The sequence below is a fragment of the Notamacropus eugenii genome, chromosome 3 (genome assembly GCF_028372415.1).
Source record: "Notamacropus eugenii isolate mMacEug1 chromosome 3, mMacEug1.pri_v2, whole genome shotgun sequence".
Classification (NCBI taxonomy): domain Eukaryota; kingdom Metazoa; phylum Chordata; class Mammalia; order Diprotodontia; family Macropodidae; genus Notamacropus; species Notamacropus eugenii.
Genome location: NC_092874.1, coordinates 425,501,860 through 425,527,611, shown reverse-complemented (window position 1 = coordinate 425,527,611; position 25,752 = coordinate 425,501,860). Strand labels below are relative to the sequence as shown.

At 43.9% G+C, this 25,752-nt stretch overlaps 1 protein-coding gene across 1 annotated transcript; it reads right to left on the bottom strand.

Moving 5' to 3' along the window:
* Positions 1-346: 346 nt before the first annotated feature.
* On the bottom strand, positions 347-24,920 carry COPG1 (COPI coat complex subunit gamma 1). Its single transcript, XM_072598293.1, has 24 exons — positions 24,439-24,920; positions 19,042-19,094; positions 16,365-16,445; positions 16,008-16,079; positions 15,263-15,342; positions 14,907-14,982; positions 14,650-14,742; positions 14,040-14,126; positions 13,380-13,537; positions 13,159-13,292; positions 12,146-12,213; positions 11,678-11,866; positions 11,034-11,129; positions 10,078-10,321; positions 9,716-9,791; positions 9,169-9,272; positions 8,641-8,766; positions 8,039-8,107; positions 4,079-4,221; positions 2,985-3,156; positions 2,407-2,504; positions 1,593-1,731; positions 1,278-1,376; positions 347-734 (listed from the first exon to the last, which is right to left on the bottom strand). The coding sequence occupies exons 1-24, from the start codon at positions 24,473-24,475 to the stop codon at positions 604-606; spliced, it is 2,625 nt and encodes an 874-aa protein (XP_072454394.1). The 5' UTR covers positions 24,476-24,920; the 3' UTR covers positions 347-603.
* Positions 24,921-25,752: the final 832 nt, after the last annotated feature.

Sequence of the window (25,752 nt, the reverse complement as noted above, 5' to 3'; positions counted from 1 at the left end):
TGATCCTGAGGTCCCTTCTAACTTTCGAGATTGAGGGACCTAAGACAAAGTTAGGGGTTTTTGTAAATCATCAGTACCTAATTGCTGTATCATGACTGTTACTTGGTCAATGTTCTCATTGTCTAATGAGAATCCTATGAAGCTATCAAGTGATCATTTTAGAGCCTACAGAAGAGATGGTTTTTAGAGTCTCCTTAGGATTTTTTTTCTTTAGTGAAAACTTTTAATTGATCAGGAAATAGACTGGAAGCTCCCTTCAAGGAAGTGCAGTAATATAAGCAGGGCAGATATTCGTTACCTGATTTATGTGATCAGGAAGGACTCCTTCAAAGACAGAATTCAGAAATCGTGTGTGTGTGGTAATTTTATTCATCTGAAGGCAGGTAGAACAGCAAGCTTCAGCACAAGCTGAAACAACTACCATTTAGGCCTTAAAAACAAAATCACCTAATTAAAAAAAATCAGAAGTGTATAATTTTAATAAAGAAGTGAATGCCAAGGGGAGATCTCCACTGTATCCATATGAAGGAGTGAATCTCCTAGGTCAATCTGCCCATTGAAGTCGTAGTGTCAGAGGGTGCTGAGTCCAAGAGGGGCAATTCCTTAGCCTACAGATGCTAAGATGATGTCCACAGGAAGCTCCTCGGAGCTTCTGGCTGTAACTTGCATGGTCACCGTATCTGTCAAAACCAGTCTTGAGCGCACAAGGATGTCATGACCGCCCCGGAACACTCCTGCAAACAGAAGGGAGAGTGTGTGTTATCAGGCTAGGGAAAGAGAGGCCCAGGGAGAGAGGCATTTTAGAAAGACAACGTTGCTTTTCCATGTCATTAGGGCACAAAATGTGACAGAACAACATATATAAAACCCTACTGTCATAGCAAATTGGTGCTGATGAGGCCAACAGAAGGGCTCTGAAAGAGCACAAGAGACTTATTTGAGTACTGTGCCAAGAATAGCAATCAACAATGACGTTTAAATAACATAGAGAAGCTTCAGTTGGTGGGGACAGTCCCCAAACCCCAGAGCTGCAGAGCAGCTGTCTGAGCATCCCAGGGGACTGGGGTTGACACTGCAAGTAGAGATCAGCTGGTAAGCAGGGCCCTGAAGCAGAATCTGTTTGTAGATAAATCTGTAAATGCAATACTGTGTTCTCAAATGAGGAGCAGGAAGCCTCTGTGAAAGACCACAAAGAGTAAGCTCTGTCAACAAGTAAACAGGGTCCTGAGCAGATTCTTGGCTTTAGGTTCCCTCCTGTCCTGGTGACAGCCACTTACCAGCAAGGAGCAAAGTGTGAGCATTCTTGTTCTCAGGTACTTTGTCTGATCTCTCACAGGGCTGCATCCCCAGGAACTTTACTATGTTACCAACGGCCTCTGTAAGAAAAGCCCAGATGTGTGAGCTCACACATAACTGCCAACTGCTGCCTCTCTGCTCACCCCACCCAAAACAGAGGAAACATACAATGTGCCCAGGATGTGCTCTGCAGGAGGCCTTGTTCACAAACGGGAGGAGGACACTTCATACTCCAGTTGTGGTATGAGGTCAACATGAAAATCCAGGAAGCAGCTGCTCCTGGGTCTGGAACTTACCTTCAAGTGTTTTGATGGTAGATAAAGTGAAGGTTTCTTCCTTCTCAAATTCTTCTCCCACCTCATCCCAGGCTGCCCCAAAGTTTGGCTTCAAAACCCTGAGTATGTGATCTGCCAGTGTTACCTCAAGGTCTTCTAGCTATGAGAAGGGGAAATCACAATCTTAAAAACTTGAAAACCCAAGGCTCCAAAGGAGAGAACCTCTATGTCCCATTATCAAACCAGAAGTGTTGGCAAAAGCTATTCATTCCGTCAGAGGAAACTGTCTGGCAACTCATCCAAGCACAGAATGGGGTGGAGAGCAGAGTCTCAATCCTTAATGTTCTTTAAAACAATTTCTGACTTAGATCCTGGTAGCCATACTCTGAACAAATACTAATGGTGTAACAAATGCTTCAGGTGAAATCAGAATTATAGTTTTAATTATATACTTATAGTTTTCCCTCCTCAAAATCATGAGTTTATCCCTAATGAGTGTCATGATTAGCAAACAGAATTGAATCACTGAATGATGCAAGAAAGATGTCTTCAAAACCAAAATACTCAGATCTTCATTAACTTATAATACAATGACTTCCACAAATCTTAGAATTCCAATCAAAAGACCTATAGCTGTGAACACAGTCTCACTAGGAGTTCTTACCTTTTTTATGTCATATACACCTTTGGCAGTCTAGGGTAGCCTACAGACCTCTTATCGATAGGGATTAGTGAAAACAAGGACACCCCTGAATCCCAGACTAAGAACTGGTCTAGATACTCAAGAATAGGGTGCTTGACCATAGACTGAAATCCCCTGATACCTGACACTTACCACATACTCATCTTCATAGCCTTCATCATCAGTCTCTCCAGTGGTGGGATCACAGTCCTTGACTGTGAATTTCATCATGCAGCTGAAAGTACAAGCCACTGTTGGGAGAAACTGATGGTCAGTATAACTCCAGACATGATGAAAGGTGCTACTGCCAAGGTCATGAAGCAAACTGATTCTTTAAATTTTAGGGTACTCCCATATTATCAGAAAACACATCAGGACCAAGATCAATTCTAAGGTGTAGACTAAGGACCAAACTATGCACTAATGGGGAGGATGAGGTTCTCCCAGTACCTAGTAGGATATTCACAGAGGCAGAATAGATTACAGAACATAATGAAAATGAGATGAGACTTCATTCAAGTGATGATGATGGCCACATAATTTCCAAGAAATTACTGACTTCACAACTGGGAAGAGAAAGTCATGCTTGGGAGGGAGCTATCTGTGCATGCCCACACATGCTATCCTTAAAATCCTAAAAACAAATTTCCTGATCATAACGAACACTAGTGGTAAACAGTGTTGTTCAAGCTTCAGTCTGAGAATGTGGGCAGTGTTTGGAGTGAACTTACCAGCTGTGGGGTCTCCTTCAGGCAATGCCACAAGGGTATAGCAGGTCCCTGGCTGGTTGTAGGCCAGGCTTTTGGCAGGCACATAGCAGAGGATGTCATAGGATTCTGTGGGCTCCATCTGCACTGTGACATTCTCTAAGATCTGGTCATTGAGGGTATTTGTGCAATCAAACTGACAAGGAGAGAGAAGCATTAGAGTACTCTAGGCACCTAGCCAGATCTCACAGAAGCAGCCTACACTGCTCATCCCACTGATGGGGTGGTGGGACCTAGACCCAAAAAGCACTAAGACTGTCTCTGAAAGTAACCTAGCCCTGCCCTGCCTTGTGAGAAAATGTTCCCTTGTTGCAGGCCTGACTGTAATTCTTTTATCAGAACTGAAAGGGGGTGCCTGGCCCATGGTTCCTGGCTCTGGTACTTGCCCAAGGTCCATGCCTCTGACAGCAAAACAAAAGACTTGTCTTTTCTCCCTCAACGTCTGGTATACTCTCTATACTTTCTCATCCATAGCTCCCAAAGACACCTGGACCCTTAGATTACCTAATCAGTATCCCCAGCATTCCTTTCCCATGCCCCTTTTCTATATAAGTTCTAGATTCATCCTGATTAGCATACAAGTTCCTCAAAAAGGAACTTTGCCCACTTCTATTGGCATTATAATAAACTGTCTCTTGACTGAAAGATGGCTTGAGTGTGTGAATTCATTCCAGGTGACTTTGCCTTGACATTCTCTTCATTGGGGGTCCAGGTCTCACCACCCCATCACCACAAGTCTAGTGCTCTGTTCTCAGATTCCAGGAAAACTCTGCCCCAGACTCCATTTCCTCATGCTCATTCTCGGGAACCTGAGATCCTTTTCCCTATGTGGAAAAGAAGCACCACCTCATGAGGGACAACCCTCTTCTCACTGCTGCTGACTGACCAGGACTACTGTGGTACCTTTGGTAACCCTGGGCCATCTCGGATATTCATCAGGAAAGGTGAGAAAGGAGAGTTTAATTTCTATATCCCCACTCAGGCCCAAACCCTAAAGGCCCCACTGGGACCAGAGCCTTTTCTTGAGCAAGACTCAAGAGCTAACCTCCCCTACCAACCTGGAACACCATGTGGTTGAGAAATGTGTGCTTGGTACAGCGAACAACATATTCTGTCTCGGATTCGGTGAGAGCCACAGACTCTGGGGAGGATTTGAAGAGTGGGCCCAGCCCACGGAACTCTGGTACGGCTGCCAGTTGTTCTGAAAGCAAAAAGCAACATTGACTTGACTCCCTATAACATGTTAGCTGCTACTGCTTAGATCTCCAAATAAATCTCTAAAGGTTTCCATCCCATTCTCATTATGTAAACCTGTTTTTATCAATATAGTAGGTGTATCACTACTCAAAATACCTACTATGTGCCAGTCACTCTGTGAGGTTCTACAGATACAAAAACAGAAAAGAAATAATCCTTGTTTCCAAGAAGTTCACATTATATTAAAGGAGACAAAACATACATATGCAAATACACAACGAATAAATATAAAATAAATGCAAGGTTGTTTAAGGAGGGCCCTGGAACCTGGGAGTGGTCAGGAGAGGCTCCCTGTAGGAAGTGGTGGCTGAGCTGGGTCTTGGAAATAGGAATTTCTACAAGTGGTAGACAAGACTAGGGCAGATTATAGGCATGAAGCTAGTACAAGTCAGACTAGGAGATGGAAATACCATACTCCAGGAAAGTAAAAAGGCTAGTTTGGCTGGAGCTTAGAAGATGGAATAGATAGCAAGATATAATGAAACTGGTAAAGAGAGGTCAGGAAGGATGAAAACTGTAAAAAAAAAAAAAGAAAAAAAAAGACCATTGGATTTGGCAGTTAAGAGATCAATGGCAGCTTCAGAGGGAAATTTCATCTGTGTAGTGAGATCAGAAGTCAAATTGCAAACAGTTAAGAAGCGAATGAGAGAAGAGGAAGTGGAACTAATTAGACAACTTTTTTTTTTTTTAGCAGTTTGCCTGAAAAAGAAGGAGAGATACAGGATAATATGCTGAAGGGACACGAATATCCAGTGAAGCTTTAAGCATCTGGAAGATTTGGATGTAGGGAAGGAGAAGGAGAAATGGACAATCTGAGGAGCAATTTGCTGGAGAAGATGGAAGGGGCTGGTTTTATCAAAGAGAAGGTCTTCCTCATCATCACAGTCTGGGATAAATAAGAAGAGTGGGGGACCTCAGGGGTTTTGAGAGAAACAGAAGGGAATGAGAAGGCGCTCATGGTGACCGTCTTTATTTTCTCAATAAAGTATGACATGCGGTTCTCAACTGAAAGGAAGGAAGAAGAGATCTGGATGGCCTTAGTAAACAACAAGGGTGGAACAGTAGGGTCAATCAACCAGGAAGGAGTAAAAAGGATTATCCTGCTGCAGTGGAGCCTTCTTAGATGGCTAATTCTCATACAGAAGAATGGATGCGTATATATATGCAGTCACACAAATATACGTATAAAAACACATGCACATCTATACAGGTGTAAGCATGTACGTGTGTGTATACACACAGAAATACATGACTAGACACTGTTGGTCTAGTACACTTACAAGCTTGCTGTCATGCTTTTGGTCTCTCAAGAACACTTTCTTCTTCTTCTTTTCTCCTTATTCAAATTCTACCTGTCCTTCAATGCCGAACTAGACTCTACTTCCTTCACAAAGCCCGCTCCAACCATTCCAACCTCTATCCTCTGAACGATTTCTGTAGGTACCACTAACTTGGTTGTTAAATGCTAACAGCCCTATGTAAACAAGAAATGTTTCTATTTTTGTTTTTTTACATCATGAACAGCTGCATTGGACCACCCAGTACTGAAGTCAAATGGCAGCACCCCTTGCTAGAGGCCTGCATTTAACAATGATGTAGTATTAGGCAGAAGTTCAGGTAAACAGATGTAGAGGTTTAGGACAGAACAAAAAATGTTGCAAGATTATATGTAAACAAACTTAGTTTAGATATCAGAAAGAACTTTCTTTTATATATATGTGTGTATAGGTATCATAAGAAGACTTTCTTATTAAATGTTCAAATGGATTTGTGTAGATTTTGGAATTTACTTCACTGAGTATCTAAAAATAGGACTGATATTCTAGTTCAGCCTCGAGGCCACAGGTTCCCAACTATAAACTTAATCTCTTAGGTAGACTACAGTACTGTCCAGAAGTGAGGGATGATTTTTGCAGAGGTGGGAAGTCTCTATTTTTTGCACATATTTTCTTATTTTTTTCAATGTATTGATCAGTTTTGCTAATTTTTTCTCTTCTTTTTCACTGTCTTTAAAAATATTATTTGTAAAGTAGGAAACAGGGAAAGAATTTTTACAACTAGTGTCTGTGATAAAGGCCTCATATAGAGAACTAAGTCAAATGTACAAGAATACAAGTCATTCCTCAATTGATAAATGGTCAAAAGATATGAACAGGCAGTTTTCAGAGGAAGAAATTAAAGCTATAGTCATATGAAAAACTGCTCTAAATCACTATTGATTGGAGAGATGCAAATCAAAACAACTCTGAGGTACCACATCACACCTATCAGATTGGCTAACATGACAAACCAGGAAGATGATAAACGCTGGAGAAGATGCGGAAGAGCTGGAACACTATTCACTGTTGGTGGAAATGTGAGCTGATCCAACCATTCTGGAGAACAATTTGGAACTATGCCCAAAGGGCTACAAAAATGTGCATACCCTTTGACCCAGCAATATCACTTCTAGGGCTGTATCCCAAAGAGATGATAAAAATGGGAAAAGGTCTCACATGTACAAAAGTATTTATAGCAGCTCTTTTTGTGGTGGCCAAAAACTAGAAATCAAGGGAATGTCCATCAACTGAGGAATGGCTGAATAAGTTGTGGTATTATATGAATTTATTGGAATATTACTTTGCTATAAGAAATGACAAACAGGAGGACTTCAGAAAAACCTGGAAAGACTTATATGAACTGATGCTGAGTGAAATGAGCAGAACCAGGAGAACATTATACACAGTAACAACCACAGTGTTCAAGGACTGTTTCTGATGGAATTAGCCCTTCACAACAATGCAAGGACCTAAAACATTCCCAAAGGACTCTTGAGGCAAAATGCCATACACATCCAGAGAAAGAACTGTGGAATCAGTACGCAGAATGAAGCAGACTATTTTCTCTTGTGTCATGTTTTGTTTTGTTTTTTCCCATTCGTTTTAATTCTTCTATGCAACATGACCAATGTGAAAATGTGTTTAAGAAAAATGTATGTGTAGAATCTATATAAGACTGCACATTGTCTTGGGGAGGAGGCTGTGAGGGAGAGGGGAATGAGGGGAAGGGAAGGGGAAAAATCTAAGATATATGGAAGTGATTGTAGAAAACTGAAAACAAATAAAATAATTTTTTTAAAAATTAAAAAAAAAAGAATGTATGGGTAGAACCCATATAAGATTGCATGCCGCCTTGGGGAGGGAAGAGGAGAAAATTTAAAACTTTTGGAAGTGATTGTTGAAAACTGAGAACAAATAAATTAATTAAAAAACATTGGTTGTTAAGTGAGATGGCTCTCTGGAAGAAGGGGAGATACTGAAGTACATTTTAGTGATGCACAAAAACAAAAGTCATCAATAAAATTTTATTTTAAAAACAGAAAATTAGAGGGAAGGAGGGAAAACAGTTCAGAGCTTAAAATGTAACAAAAAATTTTTAAAAAGAAAAAATTAGGAAGTGAATTGATGGAGACGACCTTTGGCAATACAAACTAGTTTAGAGATTTTGTTTCATTTTTAGGACAATATACTGACAGAGAAGAGGTAGGATAAGAAAATAGCAAACAACTGGGGAAGGAATATAATGTGGATATCATACAAAGGCTAGCCACTTGCTTACCTTGAGAGCTAATGGCTATCACTGCATTGACTGGTCACTAGGGATATCTGATTTTCTATTAGAAGCAAAGACACAACACTTTGAGGGAAAACTGACCTTCAAGACCCCAGAAGATTTGGCCCTGGCTCTAAGAACCTTGTGCTACTCCCCTCCCCATTACTCACCTTGGAATATCTCTTGTCGTGTGGCTGCTACCTTCTCAGGCTGTTTGACTGCTGTAATGGGAGTGCTCTCTACAGGGAAAAAATAAACACATAACTAATAAAGCAGCAATAGTCTAGTTACTATGACTCAGCTACCAGACTCTTGGGACCCCAAAGAGCCTAAGACAGATCATCTGGTACAACTCATACTTCTTCAGATGAGGAAAATGACTGACCACAGTTATACTACTATTACCAGTCAAAGTTCCCTAACTGCTAGGATCCAGGAGTTTTCCAGACACCCTGGCTGTTCATGGCTTTAATAGAGGGAATACCTTGAAGTATCTAGGAGTACACGTACCAATTCTATCAATAGTCCACCCTAAAACAATGGCAGACAAGAGTATTTCTTCCTAGCACAAAGTTTCTGAGTAAGGGCATCAAAAGCCTCTGGTCTCTAAGAACAGTCTCTTTGATCTACAATGAATGAGGACATCTGTGGCAAGAGTGAAAGACAAGATCACTCCAGCTAGCTCCCAGTCTGTGTTTCCTCAGTAGACACAGACCACCCTGAGGCCCTCCTCAGAACTCCTACCTGCTCAGAGATGAAGGGAAGATATTACCTGGTCTCTGTTCTGCGATGGTAGTTGTGGCCAAGGGAACTGACTTCAGGTCAAAAGGTTTTTCTGAGGGTTCTAGAGTGTATTGTTGCAGTGCCCTCTCCAGGCCAGGGATGGACACTGTCAAACCTAGAGGTGAGGGAGAGAACAGTCAGTTCAGGTCAGGGCTGTACACTGGCTATTATTCCAAAGGAAGCCAGGCAGAACATCCACTAGGAATTTCCCAGAGAAGGCCTTTGGGCAACTTATGCTGCCCCCACCTCTTTCTGGTGTGAAGAACACACCCACATCTCAGCCAGATTAACACTGGCGCCATGATGCTGCGCAAGCTTATCTCCAAAGAGACTCAGTTTCCTAATCTTGCATTCTATTGTTCCAAGAGATATGCCAGTAGAGGGCGCTCTGTCACAGAATAAAAGGTGGAAACCCTAGCAGAAGCCTGTCCATGCAAAGCGAGCTCATAGCCCAGGGGATGTTGAGAGGGTCCAAGTTTCCAGAGGCTTGGCTTCCTAAGGTTTTTCAATCAGTTACCATTTAGAATGTAGCCAGCATTGAGTGCCTTTTGCTTCTGTTCCAGAACATTGAGATAGAAGGTTGCTCGATCCCTCACCTCATTATCGTCATCCATCACACATCTAGAGACAAAACACAGAATACTTTGAAGCAAGGAGGACATTCAAATCCAAGTGAGATCCATTTTCATACATGGTAAGGATCCTCTAATTGCTGATTTTTATTAATTCTAAAGAAAGCAAGGATCATGGCTCACTACCCATCACTTAGGAAATACCAAAACGAAGGCCCAAGAGATTGATCACTAATGACACTAATGTGGACTTGAGATGGACACTCTACTTTGTCCATGATTCCACCTGTCAGGAAGCTATGCTCCCAATCAGTTAGTCCACAGTCACACATGGAACTAATCCCCAACGTGTCAGTGCAGTCTTACATGGAACAGAAGCTGTTTCCTCTGGGATAGAGTGGGAGTTATCAAACAATACACAGAACCTGATTCTGGGCCCTAGTTAGATAGAGTGCAGAAAGACCTCTGACCTATCCCAGTCAGGGGGCTCACCTCTTTAGCAACACCAAAATGCTGGGTAACATTTCCTCATTCTGGGCTCCAAATTTGGCCAAAGCACTAACAGCACCTACAGTCACAGCACAAAACACTAATTAGTCATTTACACTTACAATTAGACCTGTCTTCTGTTCCCATGCTCAAGAAGACACAAATCCCAAAGCCAAATAGTCAAAAAGACTGCAGCAAAAAGTTCAGTCCTTACTGCTATAATTCTAATACTGCTCACTTTCCCCTTCAAGCGCTTGACGCCACTATTGTTAGGCAGTTACTATATGTTCCTCTTTTTGAGCCTATGGCACACTAGCCCGATTCATGCTGGATGAACTTTTCACTCCATAATTCCTGAGACCCACCTGCCCGGACCTCCTCATGCTCTAAGACCACACGGTTGTAGATGAATCGAATGTACTTGGAGGGATTGTTGGTCTTTGGTCCTTCTTGGCCCAGGAGATGCAGGATTCGAGTAGCCAGCACAGTGAATTCACAGTCCTCGATGAACTCACACAGGTGGGATAGCCCTGTTTCTTTGCTCTCTGAGTTCTCTTCAATGATACTAATGATGCAGTCCACAATGGCCCGTTTATACTCAAAGCCACCCTGCAATGAGGTAGAGAGCTGGGCATGGAGACCACTTTCTCCTCAACTAGCACTAACACTCAAGGCAAGAAAGCTGAGATATAGACCCTGGGTCCCACTTTACTAATTTTTCTAAATTTTCTCAGTTCATGGATCATTTTGGAGGGACAAAGATGGGTGAATCATATCTGACCGACCTGCTCCTACTTGCCACTAACTAGAATTAAAGAGAACTTCTAAGGAGATACCAATTAAGAATAAACAAATTACTAATTTGTGGCTGAAACAAAAATATAGCTGTAAATATTTCAAGAAACCATCATACATATACCCATGAAAGCTCTTTACAAGACCTCCTGTCCTAGAGACTCGGGGGCAGAGAACCAAATCACAAAAGAATGCCTTCCTACTTCCTCAGCAGTGGAGCTCCTGGGCATTTTGCTATTTCTCTGAAACCAGGGTAGTAACTGATTATCCCATTAGCGTTACTAACAACACTTAGTGTTTCCATTCCATCTGTCTGTAAGAGCTGAAAGTGACACTGACACCATCTTATTATAACATCGCTATGGATTTTTTTTTTTTGAGGAGCAGAGAATAAGTAGGGATTTTTCTCTTTAACCTGAGGGAGGAATCAGTAAGGAACTAAGATAAGAGGAAAAGTAATTTGGCTCAAAGTGAGTATGGACACTTAACCGGGTGACCTCCCCCTACCCCAGCTTCTCAGTATCACCTCTTCCCGAAGCATGGTGAACAGGAAGTTCATAAGGACTGCATGTTTTCGAGGATACTTCTGACACAGGGCACTGATGGCCTGGACAACCACAACCTAAATCAGAGGGAGAAGTGTGAGCAGGCAGCATTCCGGAACCAAGGTCATTCAAGAAGGAAGGCAGGCTAGAATTACTAGCTCCAAATCTAAACAGTCAATCTCCTCCCACACAACTCTGCCTCTACTTGAAACTACAATGTGAGACTCCCATGGATTCTCCTCTCCTTAGTGACATTATACAAGAAGGATGGGCTGGCCAGCAATGTAATAAATGTCTCAGAATGCTACGGCCATAGAAAGGTTACACAGACTGACTCTCATGTGTGGGGCCAATCCTAATATCGAAATTCTGAGAGAGAGAAAACTAGGTGCACATCCGTTTCTCCCAGGAGGCTGGAGATGCTTAGATAATCATTAACTTAGGAATAGGTAGTTTTCTAAATGTTTGTAAGCTGACTGAAACTGAAAACAAATTTCCCCATAAACAAAAGACTATACACTTTCATTTTAAGTAGAATTTTACACTCACGATGTAGCCCAGACCCCATCAAACCATTCAAAAGTCACATTCTTTTAGGAGGAGCCCATTCTGCATGTCTAAGTACCTTGAATTCATCAGAGATCTCTGACATGAAGGAGGAGATCTGCTTCATGAGGCGGTCAATGCTGCTCTCGCTGCCTGTCTTGAGGAGGGTAGTGATGGCCAGGGTGGCAATACTGCGGTTTGAGTCTGTTACTAGGTTCTCCAAGTCCAGGTTGCAGGCGGTCACAGCTGATGGATGTTTCATGGCAACCTGTGTGAAAAGAGAACGAGAAGCTGGACCTTTTGTACCTGTCTCACTTTATGATTCTCAAACCCAAAGGCATCAAGGTAAACACTCCAAGATTTTCTTCCTGGGAAGTTAACCTTTGTCACAACTGAATTTTAGGTTCAGAGTGAGGTCCACTTAAGAAAAGAGTTGATTCCTTCTTCAAAAAAATGCAAAGCTCACGGGAGTCCTCTAGCTGTCCTAGGCTTGAATCCCTCACTCCCCCATGCAGGGACCTTTCTCTTTTGTATCAAAGGATCCTACCTTGTTGAGGGTTCGAACAGCAGCGTATCGCAGTGCGGCCTTTGGGGAGCTGCAGAAGAGCTGGAGTACTGTATAAAGAGACATATTACTTTGGTCTCTTTGCCAAATGACAGCAAGACCAAGAGGAAAGAAATCATGTGTTAAGGGGGTATACATAGTAAGGTGTTTAGAAGAGCTATGCACTCAGAGAGTTGTCTGTTTCATGCTCAAATTCTCATTATCCACCCCCACCCCCCAAACCTTACAGCATGCCCACTCCCAAGCTGGTTCCATTTCCTTACTGAACTTATTAAAAGGAAAAGGTTTCCCAGTCACTTAAGCCCTGTGCCAAAAGGCCATTAGTAAATGCTACTCTTTTAATTTAATCCTATTCTAAGGAGGCAAAGGAAAGCTCTCCCTTATTTCTAGCCTTGTCACATCAGCTACATAAGTTATGCTACGACAGATTTCACTGGAGAAAGAGGATCATCCCACACAGACTTTCATCTTCATTTGTTCTCTCCCTACACTTGGGCTTTCCCTCTCAGCCTTGAACGTCCTCCTCCTCCTCTCCCACTTTGCTGACCTGAACCCTACCCTCCTTCAGGACCTGACTTCCTCAGTGAAGGGCTATTTTGCTACCTCAAGACACAGTGATTTTCCTTTTCTGAATTCCTACAGCATTTATTTTCTGTGCCACATGATTCTGCATTTCATTCTATCTGTCTTACTCTAATCAATAGTGTGAGTCTTCTCAAGACAGCCTCTGAGACTCCTTCTAGCTCTAGAAGGATAAGCCTATGATCTGAGGCTGACTAGGGCTTTTACTTCTATCCTCCGCAGTGGCAGACATATAGTGCATATTTAATAAATGTTCGCTTACACAGTATCCCAAGTACTCCTCCTGGATGATCAAGGGAAGGTCAAGAGGGGAACACGTGGACTCCTCCAAAGGAGCCTCTTCCCTTATCATGCTTCCATTAGCCCTGGGGACCTTCATGCCCAATGAACTTCCTGCCCTGAGCCATGATTACCTGACACAGCCGGTGCCAGTTCCTTGGCACTGCAGCCAGGCAAATTGACAATGGCAGAAGCAGCTTCATACACGACCATTTCATGCTTATTGCGCAAGCAGCTCTCAATGAAGTCAAACAAAGGGCTGTCTCGGCTGTAAAAGAAAATGGCACAGACTTGGCCAATGAAATACAAAATGGATGAAGGAAATATATAATCAGGGAGAAATAAACCTCCTTACCTGCCATCCTCTTCCTCCAGCTGCTTGCTGGCAACACGGATCATCATGCAATAAGCAAAGGGTGACTTGAGGCCATGCCGGGTGAACTTACTAATCATCTTGTTGACGGCCAGGCGGTCGTTCTTACGTACGTGGTAGAGGAGACCCAGAGCGTGGTACTGGACCAGAGACAGAAACACAGCTTAGATCAGACCAGAGGTTCATAGAGCTAGACCTAGGAGGGACTTTGGAGGCTGTTTAGGCCTAGCCCTCTATTTTATAGATGAAAAAACTGAAGTTGTTGCCCAAGATGGAGCAGGTCAAAAGCCCTATTTATATGACTCTTCTTACAAGAGCTTTCAGCTTTTACTAGATAAGATTTCACTTGTAATTATAATACCTCCATGAACCAAAATGGTATTCAGCTCATTTACTGATAAGGAAGAGATGCAAAGAAGGAAGGTAGTGATCACAACACAAATCTGTGGCTAAGCAGGAATAATAACTCTCAGGCCAGGGCTCAAATGACATGTGATCACTTAATCAGTCAATCCATCAGTATTTATTAAGCTTCTTCCATGTGCCAGGCCCTGTGCTAAGCAAGTTAATAAAACTGTATGTGTCTGAATATTGAAAGAATCCCTCCCTTTCCTAGAACTGGAACCACTCTAAGGCCCTCACCTGGACCATGATGTTATCACTGGACGCTGCTTCTTGGGCTTCATTCACCCATCGCTTTACCACATCAAAGCTGCTTTTCAGCAGATGCTGTGAAAAAAAGGAGGTTGGCAATATGAAAGTCAAGCAATGAAGGAAGAGTGTCCATTGTGGCTATTAGGAGCTCTGATGCCTTTCTGGTTTGCCTGTTATCCCACACCTAGACCTCACACTAGTGGGTCAGGCACTCATCAATCCTCCCACCCCACCCCTACCCTTACTATGTATCCCTACTTGGATAGATATCAGATCCCCCAACATATATCAACATACATATATCTATTTTTCCTGACACCATAAGTTTGTAGTTATGTAACAGGTGGTTTGTACAAACCTTTAGCTGCCCCAACGTCATTACCCCTCAATAGGAAGAAATCTAACTCACTCAACCTTTCCCCTTCTTGTTGAAACCAGACCTTCTTAGGTGGAAAAGATGAGGAAAAAAATCACATTTTGTGGCTTTTACACAGATTTGGAATAAATCAGAAAGTTGATAACTTTGATTTTTCTTTAAATATCTCTCATCCTAAGCCATTCACTACTTCCTCAAACTCCCCTGTTAAGACATTCATACCAAGGAGGAGACCAGGGCAGAGCTGGAGACACTGGGCACCTTGTCCACAATGGCCTGCTTCATGTAGCGTTCAATGGCCTGCAGCATAGTGCTCTGTGAGGAAAGACAGGCCAAGAGTGCTTTGTTAACACCAGGGAAAGAAGAGAAGGAGAGAGACAAGGAGGTCAGAGACACACCAAAGAAACTGAGGTTGAGAATCAGGGAAGTGGAAACAAAGGGGTGAAAGATAAGTTTGGTCATAGAAAAATAGGACTCACATCAGTGATGTGGCAGAGGGCACGCACAGCTGGGCCTCGGTAGTTGTCATCCTTTCCAGTCATATCTTTGGTCAAACTGTAAAAGTGAGAAGCAATCTTTCATGGCGCCACAGTACAAAGATACCCCTCCATGTATAAGTCATACCAACCCTGAGGCAACAGAAAAAAAATGAGACCAGGATTGTTGTCTAAGAGCCAAGCCCAAAGTGGGACTAGAACACAGGTCAAGGGAGCAGCCCCGGAAGCTGCTCCTGTGGCATCAGTAGCAATGTGTGGAGGAGAGAGGGGTTGAAGAGCAGCGGGGGCACAACTCTGTCCTCTGGATGAACAACTTCTTTCTAATCCCCAAAACTAACCTGCTGGTGACTATGATGACATCCTCAGCAATGATGGACATCTCCTTGATTGTCAAATAACACATCCTTCGGAGAGTGGGCTATAAGCAAAATTAGAAGAAGTCTCATTACCTCTATCCCAACATAAAAAGAGATTCTGCACACAGAATAATTAATTTTTGCCATGTGGAGGAAGGCAGCTTCCCATGCTATCTCTGAATCCCCACACCATCATTTTCCTCAAAGATGCCAATCCTCTAGTGAGTTACAGCCTTCGGGAAGAAACCTGTGCTTTTGTAGATGCCAGATAACATCCCTTTTCTGTGACTTCATTTTCCTGTAATTCCCATTACAACTGCCCAGGACCATTTCTGGGAACACACATATGAAGGGTCAGCTGGGAGAGAAGAAAACTTATCCAAGCTCAGGCTGCATTGCACAGAGAACAGACCTTGCTACTAACAGGAGAGCTCTGGACAGCCCAATAAACTTCTGTCTTGAGAAGCACAGCACAGACAATGGAATGGGGAAATTCTCAAAGGCTCTGAGGGAAAGAGGACATTGTGGAACCGACTAACAGGTCATCCCATTATTAAGGTAACACCATGAATTCCAAGGAGAACTGGCCAGGTAGGGACTCAGTGTCACCCACAGAGAGCTTGCTGAAATCCCTCTGGTTCTCTCCTTTCTCCCATTCTATCTGCTTAGGCCACAACCCAGGAGAATTCCATGAGATCTGAAGAAAAATGCTGCAGGAAGCACTTACATCATTGGACTGAAAAAGCTTGGTCATGGCAAAGAATGCTTCTGTTGCTTCAGTTGTCCCCAGGTGTTCCCCCTGAAAGAATCAAGGGACAATAAAATTAAGTTTCCTGAACTCTATGATGGAGAGCAGGGTCAGGCCAGTCTTCCTAGCAAATCACTGCCCTGATTAAGAAACTCTGCAGAAATCTCCACCCAAGAAAACTGGTCAGAACCAGGAGCGATAGGAGCACTAGACCAGAACAATTCCCTCCAACACACAGAGTCCACGAAAGAGACAAGTGACAAAGACTCTAGCAGCACTGAGAGTCATGTTTGCCTTTCTCATAACCATTCTCCATCCTCCACCTCACTCCATTACCTGGTTTATGAGATAGAGGATCTTGGTGAGGATGTGGGCACATTTTCGAGGGTTGATAGGAGTTTCGTTAAATACCCGGGCCTAAAAAGAAGAAGCAACCAAGACAATTAGATGATGAATAAGGGGAGGGCCAGCCCTGCAAACCTTCTCTTCAGGCTTTAAGCCCTCCAATCTGGCTAGTTAATGTACTGATTAAACATCATTAGGCTACTATAAACATGGCCTTGTGGGTGGAAAAACTTGGTAATTAATAAAGGTCCCAACTAGAACAGATCAGAAAGGGTTGGCCTAAGTATTTCCCACTTGCCATGCAGTCTTTTATAAGATTTGTAACTAAACCTCCTGCAACTCTCAGATCTATCCCATACATAGCTGTAGTCACCACACTGTAGTTTTCATAACCAGGAGAATGTCAGATTATAAAGTGGGAAGAAACCAGCTAAGCAAATTTAGTCAGTAATAGCCAAGATGCAGGCCTGAAATGCACGAGGAATATAAGGGGAGGAAAGGATCCTTCCACTGGGAGAGATCATGGGGGCAAAAAGAATGACAAGTCAAGGATGACTCCACACTTGTGGATGTGAGGAACTGGAGAGATGGGGGGTGGGGGGACCTGCAGCAGAACTAAGGACATTTGGAGGAGGGACAGCTCTAAAGGAAAAGACAATGAATCACATTTTGGACATGCTGACAGGACATTCAGGAGAGATGTCAGGCAATTAACTACAGCTAAATTCAATGGTCTTTTCTCAGCCCTCATCCTTCTCCACTCAGCAGCTTCTGACATGCTCCGACATCCATTCTTCCGAGGCACTCTCTGTTCTTGGCTCCTAAGACACCGCTCTCTCCTGGTTGTCCTAGGACCTGCTCCTTTCCAGTCTCCCTTGCCAGATTATGATCCACCTTCTGCCCCTGGGGCACAGATATCTCCCAGAGAGGGAAAAGCCTCCAGGACAGTTCCCTTATAGAGACACCAGGGTCTTAGTGGAGTCAGAAACTTGGTGGGGGTGGGAGGTGAGGGAGAGGAGAGAATTTTTTCCAGGAATTTGGCTATGAAGGTGAGAAGGGATGTAGTGCTAAAACTTAAGGGCATGGAGAATAAATGAAAAAATCCAAACATGGCTGTAGGCAATAGGGAAGAGGCAATAAATAAGGACACTTAAGATGAAAGAAGAACCAGGCAATGGCCATGCCCTGGGAATCAAGGGTGTGAGAAGAAGGACTGGCCTTCATGTGGAAAAGGGCCACCTCTTTCCCAGAGACTTAAGAAAAGGAAGAGAGAATGAAGGACGATATAAAAGTTGCAGCAAACAATTTCAATTTTATCAATGAAGCAAAAATGAAGAACTCAGCTGAAAGAAGTCCCAATATGTGCCTGCAAAGGGGAGGTGTGAGTAAGCACAAGGGAAGCCTGTCCTGGGCATGCTTCTTGAGGGGACGAGGCCAGCAGTGCCTGAGCATAACAGGACACTTTGCTGTAAGAGGGTGGGTATCTGTATGAGCCGCAGCAGCATGTGAAAGGAGCCCTGAACCAGGACTCAGAAGGCCTGGCTTTGGTCTCAGCTCTGCTGCTTCCTCGCTGGGGGACCTGGGCAAGTCACTTAACTTCTCAGGTTCTTCTTTCGTAAAATGTGAACCCTACCTGCCTACCCTATAGGCTTGTGAGCATCAAACGAGGTGAGGTATGAAACACTGTTGGCCCTGAAGCACTATGTAAATGTCAGCACTGGTCATCAGTCTTAGCTCAGACCCATACAGAGATTCTGAATCACAATAAAAGGCGAGGAAATGGGAATCTGCTAGCTACAGGGTGGAAAAAGCACCAAATGCCAACTTTATTACACTGTCGTACTCAGCAGGCATTCAACAACTAACTTTGTGATCACTCTTGGCAAAACAAGACGCCAGGGTCACATTAGTTCCCGAGTGCTAACTGTCCTGGGGTTGGGTCTGGATAGCTTTCATCTTCTCCTTCAAAGCACCAGAGCAGAAGAGAGGGTCAGGAAGGTCCAAGGGGAATCTCAACCATATGCCCTGCAGCTTCCTTACTCAATTCTTATATTTTCTGTGGTTGTTTGTACAAATTCTATTCCTAGGAGATGTAAAGAGGTACATTCCTCAGAAGCAGAGGGTACTAAACCTCCAGTGAAAATGAAATATGGGTTTGATATTCTGAGCAAGAGCTATAAGATTTTAAAAGCTTTTACTAAACATAAAATAGAAATCTGTTCAGACACTTGCTTCAAACCAGACACTTGCATCCAACACTCCAGAGAATTCTTACCCTATGATCCAAATAATTTGGCCCTCAACCACAACAGGTTTAGCAAAGCATTGACTTAACCAGCCACAGAAATCATTCCACAGAAATGTGGAATTTAGGAGCATAACCCCTGCAAAAATCCAGCTCTGGACTCTCTACTGTCTTCTTAGCTAAAGCCCATTGAAAGTTACATGCAAAAAGAGAAATCAACATTAACGAAGAAAACTTGACATGATTAGGACTCTCTTGGAGCATGAGATGCTTCCCAAGTTATTCAGGGATTAACTTCCCAAATTAAGAGGGTTTTTCTCTAGCTAGTTTTTCATGAATACTTTGGATATTTTATTTCCATCTGAGCTAGATTTACTTCTAAAAACTGGAGGAACGAAGAATAAAGAAAAGAATGGAACTTACCTCCTGCAATACTGCACTTTTCTCAAGGTGCTGAAATGGATTGGAGCCTCCCCCTGAAAGTGGACAAATGAACACAGAAAAGTAAATACTAGATCCTGTCATTGAATCTCACCAAGCTCCCAGGTATGGAGAAGATATTGTAAGTGAAGACAATTTCACCACAGCTGACCCTGGCACTCAAGGTTCTTCATAATTTGGCCCCAATTTACCTTTTCACTCTTACCTACCACTACTCTATGGCTATCATTGTCACCTTCATACGATAGGAACTTTAAGCTCAGACCCTACCATGGTTATCTGGCCTAGAACCAAGATCCCCACGATACTTTCTGGCCAGTCTCCACAGCATACCTGCACTCCCACCAATCTTCATGCTTTCCTTCTTTCCAGCTCTCCTTGATGAATGGTCTTCCCCTCTATCCCTCCACCCCCACAGGGAAGCTCCTGATCAAAAGGACTATATTGCTTGTTCGTATTTGTCTCCCCAGCTCTCAGTACCACTCCTGGCACACCATAAGCTCTTGACTGGCTGTTGAATTCCTTCCTACTTGTACTTCAAGACCAAGTTTCAAATGTGACATGCTCCATAAAGGTGTCCCCAGAAGACAGTCTCCTTCCTAAACTCCCACAGCATGCCCTCTCCCTCCCTCCTTTTCCATCATTCTTGACCACTGCATTAGCAGTAGCATGCTAATGAGGTCACTGGATTAGAAAGGTAGGGTTTTGGGAAGAAGGATGTTTTTGGAAGATTTCTGGAAAACTAGGAATCACAAAGAAAATGATCTCAGGGAAATGTATTTTACTCTACAGGTCGCAATTACTAGCAAGGGTAATTAGTAGTGCTGACATTATACAGTGCTTTAGGGATAACAAAGTGGTTCATATACATCACCTTATTTGATTCGCACAAGCCTGTACAATGGGTAGGTAGTGTTGCTACTCACATTTTACAAAGGAAGAAAATGAGAAGTTAAGTGACTTGCCTAGGGTTCCCAAGTGAGAAAGTAGCAGAGCTGAGACCAAAGAGAGGCCTTCTGAGTCCCCGGCCAGGGCTGCTGCTGTTCATACAGAACACCTTTGTTCATACAGACAATCTCTTACAGCAAAGAAAAGCTGCAAACTGCTCCTAAGTTTCTACTTAAAGCTACTACTGCCCATATGGGAAATAGTAAGGATGAATCCAACCTTGCCCTCTCAAGAAACATGCACGGGGGAATGCGGGAAAACCAGGGCAGTAATGCGTTGTTGGTGGAGTTGCAAACTGATCCAACCATTCTGGAGAATTTTGCCCATATGACTATAAAACTGCATACCCTTTGACCCAGCAATACCATACTAGGTGTGTATCAGAGAAAAAGAGAGAAAGAGAGAGAGAGAGAAAGAGAGAGATAAAGAGAGAGAAGGAAGGAAGAAAAGAAGGAAGGAAGGAAGGAAGGAAGGAAGGAAGGAAGGAAGGAAGGAAGGAAGGAAGGAAGGAAGACAGCCTTATATGTACAAAAATATTTACAGCAGCTCTTTTTGTGGTGCTAAGAATTGGAAATTGAGGAGATGCCCATCACCTGGGAAATGGCTGAACAAACTGTGGCATATGATTGTAATGGAATAAAATTGTGCTATAAGAAATAACTAACAGGATGATTTCAGACAAATAATGGGAAGACTTAAAGTGATACAATGTGAAGTGAGCAGAACCCAGAGAACGCTGTACATAGTAACAGCAGCACTGTGCTCTGATCAACTATGAATGACTCAGCCCTTCTGAGCAAGACAACTCCAAAGGACTCATGCTGAAAAATGTTATCCACCTCCAGAGAAAGAAGTGATGGGAGTCTGAATACAGACTGAAGCGTAGTATTTTTCTTTCTCTTTTTTTTTGATCTGTGTTTTCTTTCACAACATGATTAGTATGGAAACATGTTTTGCATGATTACACATGTATAATCTAAATCTAATTGTTTACCGTCTCAGCATGGGATGAGGGGAGAAGGAAAGAATTTGGAATTCAAAATTTTAAAAACAAATATTAAATAAAAAATGTATATTATTGGGAAAAAATAAAATATTAAAAAAGAAAGAAAAGAAACATGCACAGGGTTCCTCAAGGTTTACTATATCATCCCCCTCTGGTTAAGTAAGAAAAACTTAATAATGGTCTCCTGAGAATGTTAGCTCTGGAAGAAGAGATGATCCTACGCAAAAAACTTCAGTTTTACTCAATGCCAGTGAACATGCAAAGAAAACAACTTCAGTGCACCAAAAGAAGATGAAATGATCTAGTCAAATTTTACCACATGGGCAGAGATTGGTGGAAACATTGCAAGAGAGAGTATAGAATTGAGCCTGTTGAAATAGAAACAGTTCAGAAAAAACAAGAGACAGAAGACAAGAAAACCTGTAAGCCAAGGGCTTCATAACTAACACAGTATTAGCTTAATGTAGTGGGGAAAAGTGACTCTTATCCTCCTAGGTGTCACCTTTATCCACATCCTGAGTGGGATGAGTCTTTGAATCCTAACGCAACAGCTAGGGAAACATTTGCAAAGGCTTGAGCAGGACTCTGAGGTTCAGCTGTACACAGATGGGCTCCATGAGAGACCTGAGCAGTAAGGGAACCAGGAAGATCTTTTAAGATCATCTGTGAATTATGCAACCCTATCCATGGGTAAGCATAGGAGACCCCTCCTGAGGTTTTCTGTTCCCTCTCTACATTCATGTACATAAGCCAACATTACTGCTAAGGAGTATATTCTGGATTCCAGGCTTCAGCTCCAATTTCTGCCTCGAGTTCTTGGTATGTCATCAAAAGCTTCTCAAATCCACAGCTGAATAGTTTATGATATCCTTCTGCCCTTCCTCTGTCTCTCTCTAACTAGGATGGTGCCAAAGTTTATACTAGACAGAACTTTCCCAGGTCCTGGTGGGCTTCTGGTCTTCTGGGTTTATATCTTTCCTGATAACTAACTTCCAAGGAGTAGTAAGCACCCTGTGTAGTATAGGACAGGAACAAAGATGGCATAATGCAATAGAGAGAGGACTGGATGTGGAGAAGACCTGAGTTCAAGTTCTGATTCTTACTACGTACTTACAATCTGAGTAATTATCAAGCAAGTAAAAGCATGTTTCTGGTCTCCAATTCCCTCATCAATAAAAAGGGGCTGGACTAGATGACCCTTCGGTCTTTTTTAGCTCTAAACCTGTAATCTTATGAATACTTTAACTTCTTAGACAATATCACTGTCTCTGAATTTCTCAGGTTGGCATTTAAGGCTCCCACCATCTGGGACCTCCCTGCTTTTCCAGTTTTATTTCACTCTACCTTCCCTCAAGTACTCCACATTCCAGTGAAATTAGACTGGTTCATTGTTTCCTAAACTGACCTGAATTTTTCTACTCTTGAACTTTTATTTATATTACTTTCTAAATTTGGAAGTCTTCTTCCACCTACTTCCATCATCTGACATCCTACCTATTCTGCAAAGCCCAGTTTAAAGTCCACCTCCTCCAGGAAGCCTTTCCTGAATTCCCCCTTCATCTCCTTCTTGCCTCAAGCTAGACAGCTGAAAGTGATTGGTCTCATCTGATCTCAAAGTACTTTGACATTCCCCTTACACAGTTATAATCATTTAACATGCATTATATCTGAATACTTTTTGGTTACTATTAGATTATAAGTTCTGTGAAGGCATCTATTCCATTTATCTTCGTGCCTAGCACACAGGTGGCGCATAAAAAATGCTAGTGACTGACTGATATCTCTTTGCACATAGTAGACATTTTGTTAAATTACTAATATGAAAGACAGAATGATGTAATGAATGGATAAATGAACAAATAAATGGAAGAGATTAATTTAGGTTCAAGTCCTGACTCTGGTACCTACTGTGCTGCCTGGGGGTAAACTCATCTTTTCTGGGCTTCAAGTTTCCCCACTTATCAAACAAGGGGCTTAGGCTAGATAGTCTCTAAGATTTCTGCCACCTCTCAATCCTATTATCCTGTAAAAGTCTCTGTACCTCACGCTGGCTGAAGTACCTTAAGTACTCTCCCTCCCACATTATCCTTTTATCAAGGATGCCACTATTCTACTTGCCCAGGTTCAAAATTTTGAGGCGACTTCAACTAGGTCTCTTTCACCTCTGCCACATCCAACATGGTCAAATGTCAATTTTACCTCCACCACATTTCTTGCATTCATCTCCTCTCCACTCACACATCTACCATTACTTCAGGAACTCATTACCTTCTGCCTGGATTATTAGATGGTCTTCCTCTCTCAAATCCTTCCCTTCCCCAATCCATCCCTCACACAGCTACCAAAGTGACACTACTAAAGCAAAGCCTGACCAGATCAATCCACTGCTTAAAAAGCTCCAATCCCTATAACCTTTAGGATAAAACAAAATTCAGCTGGTATTGCAAGCTCTTCACACTTACTCCAAACTTACCTTTCCTGACTTATTACATATCACATGCCTCATGCACCTTTCATTCCAGCCAAACTAATATGCACACACATAATCCATCGTCCATCTTGATGTCATGGCAAAAGCTGTCCTGTATCTGCAAAGTGTTCCCTCCTCACTTCTGACTCTTAGAATAACCAGCTTTCTTGAACACTTGGTTCAAATAACACTATCTACCTATCCCTGCAGGTGCTACTGTATCCCCTTACCTCACCTCCTGGATTATTTATTTACTTTGTATGAATTTTGCATTTACTTGTATGTACACATGCTGCTGGTTCTAAGATAATATAAATCCTTAAGAATGTACAGTGTTGCTAATGTCCCCCCCAAGTCCCAACATCTGTATGTTGCTCCCCCAGTGTTGTTAATGTCCCCCCATTTCAATGGCCCCCACGTCCTGTAATTACGACATGCTGCTCCCCCCCAGTGTTGTTAATGTCCCCCCACTGTCAATGGCCCCCCACGTCCTGTAATTACGACATGCTGCTCCCCCCCAGTGTTGTTAATGTCCCCCCACTGTCAATGGCCCCCCACGTCCTGTAATTATGACATGCTGCTCCCCCCCAGCGTTGTTAGCGTTCCCCCATGTCCTGTAATTATCTGACATGTTGTCCCCCCACTGTCAACGGCCCCCCACGTCCTGTAAGTATGTGACACGCTGCACAGCAGAAGATAAGCCCTTTGCGGACAGGGTCTGCCCAGCTTTTTCACTCGGGCCTGGCACCCGGCAGGCCTTCCCTTTAAACAAGGAGGGACGTGCTCCCCAAACAGCTTGGGCCCCTGACCTCGGGCAGTGAGGACGCCCCCCACCCGCCGGCCCCGCGGCCCCGCCCGGCCGCCCCGCCCGGCCCGTTAGCTGGCATGGGGAGAGGGGGTCCCCCTCCGCCTTGCATCAGGCCCGGGGTCCCGGAGCCGCCCCCCCGGCCCTCACCGGACTCTTCGTCCTTCTTGTCGAACTTCTTCAGCATCCTGGGGGCCGGCTGAACTGACAGACAGCACTGACGGACCGGGCAGACGCCTGCAAGACCCGGCCAGATCCAAGTCCGTACGGGCTACTTCCGGCCACCCAGTCCGGGGGACACGTCTCCCTGCGTAGCGCGCCTGCGCGATCCTCCCGTACCCCGCCCCCCTCGCTCTCAGAGCGCCTGCGCACGCCTAGACCCGTCTACTTCGAGCCTTCTGACCTGGACGGCAGACACGTTTCTCGGCTTAACCCTGTCGTGTCCGGCTCAGTTCTGTAAGGCTGAGCTCCTGCGAGCCCGAGACAGCTCGCTCTGCCAGCGCCTGCGCACATTCTGACCGGAAAGCTGAAGAAGCTTCGATAGACCACTAGAAGGCGCTCTCGCTTAACCACATCCTGCCCTGTATGGGGCGGGCTCAACCCTGCTCCTTCTGCTCGCGCCTGCGCACACTGACCGGAAAGCTGAAGAAGCTTCGATAGACCACTAGAAGGCGCTCTCGCTTAACCACATCCTGCCGCGTGTGGGGCGGGCTCAGTGCTGCGCCTTCTGCTCGCGCCTGCGCACACTATGGCCTGAAGGCCTCCCAGCTGGAAGCTGTAACTGACCAAGTTCAGGGCTTACTCCATTAACCCCGTCCTGCCCGGGGCGGAGCGTGGCTCCTCAGCAGCCGCGGGCCCACCTGCCCAGGTAGGACGCTTCCCTCCATCGACATCCATCTCCTCTGTCGTGGGGTCTTGTCCTTTGGAGCTTGAAGGAAGAGGAAGAGTCTTAGCCCACCGCTCCCCCCCATTTTTTTTAAAGACGACGAAACAGAAGTTGGGGCTTTGCCGAGGTCACCCAACTAGAAGGAGCAAAGTCTGGCTTTGAACCCGAGCTTCTCCGTGGACTCCACGTTCCGGGACCTTTGTCTTCGGTGACCACGAGCCTGGCAAGTGTGAAGTTAATCGTGTGAACAGCTCGTTCCCTTCCGCAAGCATTTATCCAGCACCTGCCCCATGCTGGTCACTGTTGTGGGAGCTGGTGAAACCCATACAAAATCAAACAGTCCCTCCTCCCGAGGAGCTCAGCTTCTGTTCGAGGAGACATTATATACATGTCTGCAGATGTACAGGAGAAAGACAAGATAAAAGCTAACCATCCAGAAGGAAAAGGGACATTCTGGAGGAGGAAGTGGGGAAGGAGTACCTTCCAGGCAAAGGCGTGGAGATGGGAGATTAAGGGCTTGGTGTGTAAGGATCTAGAATAAAGCCAGTTTGACTGGACCAAGATGCTTAGGAGGAACA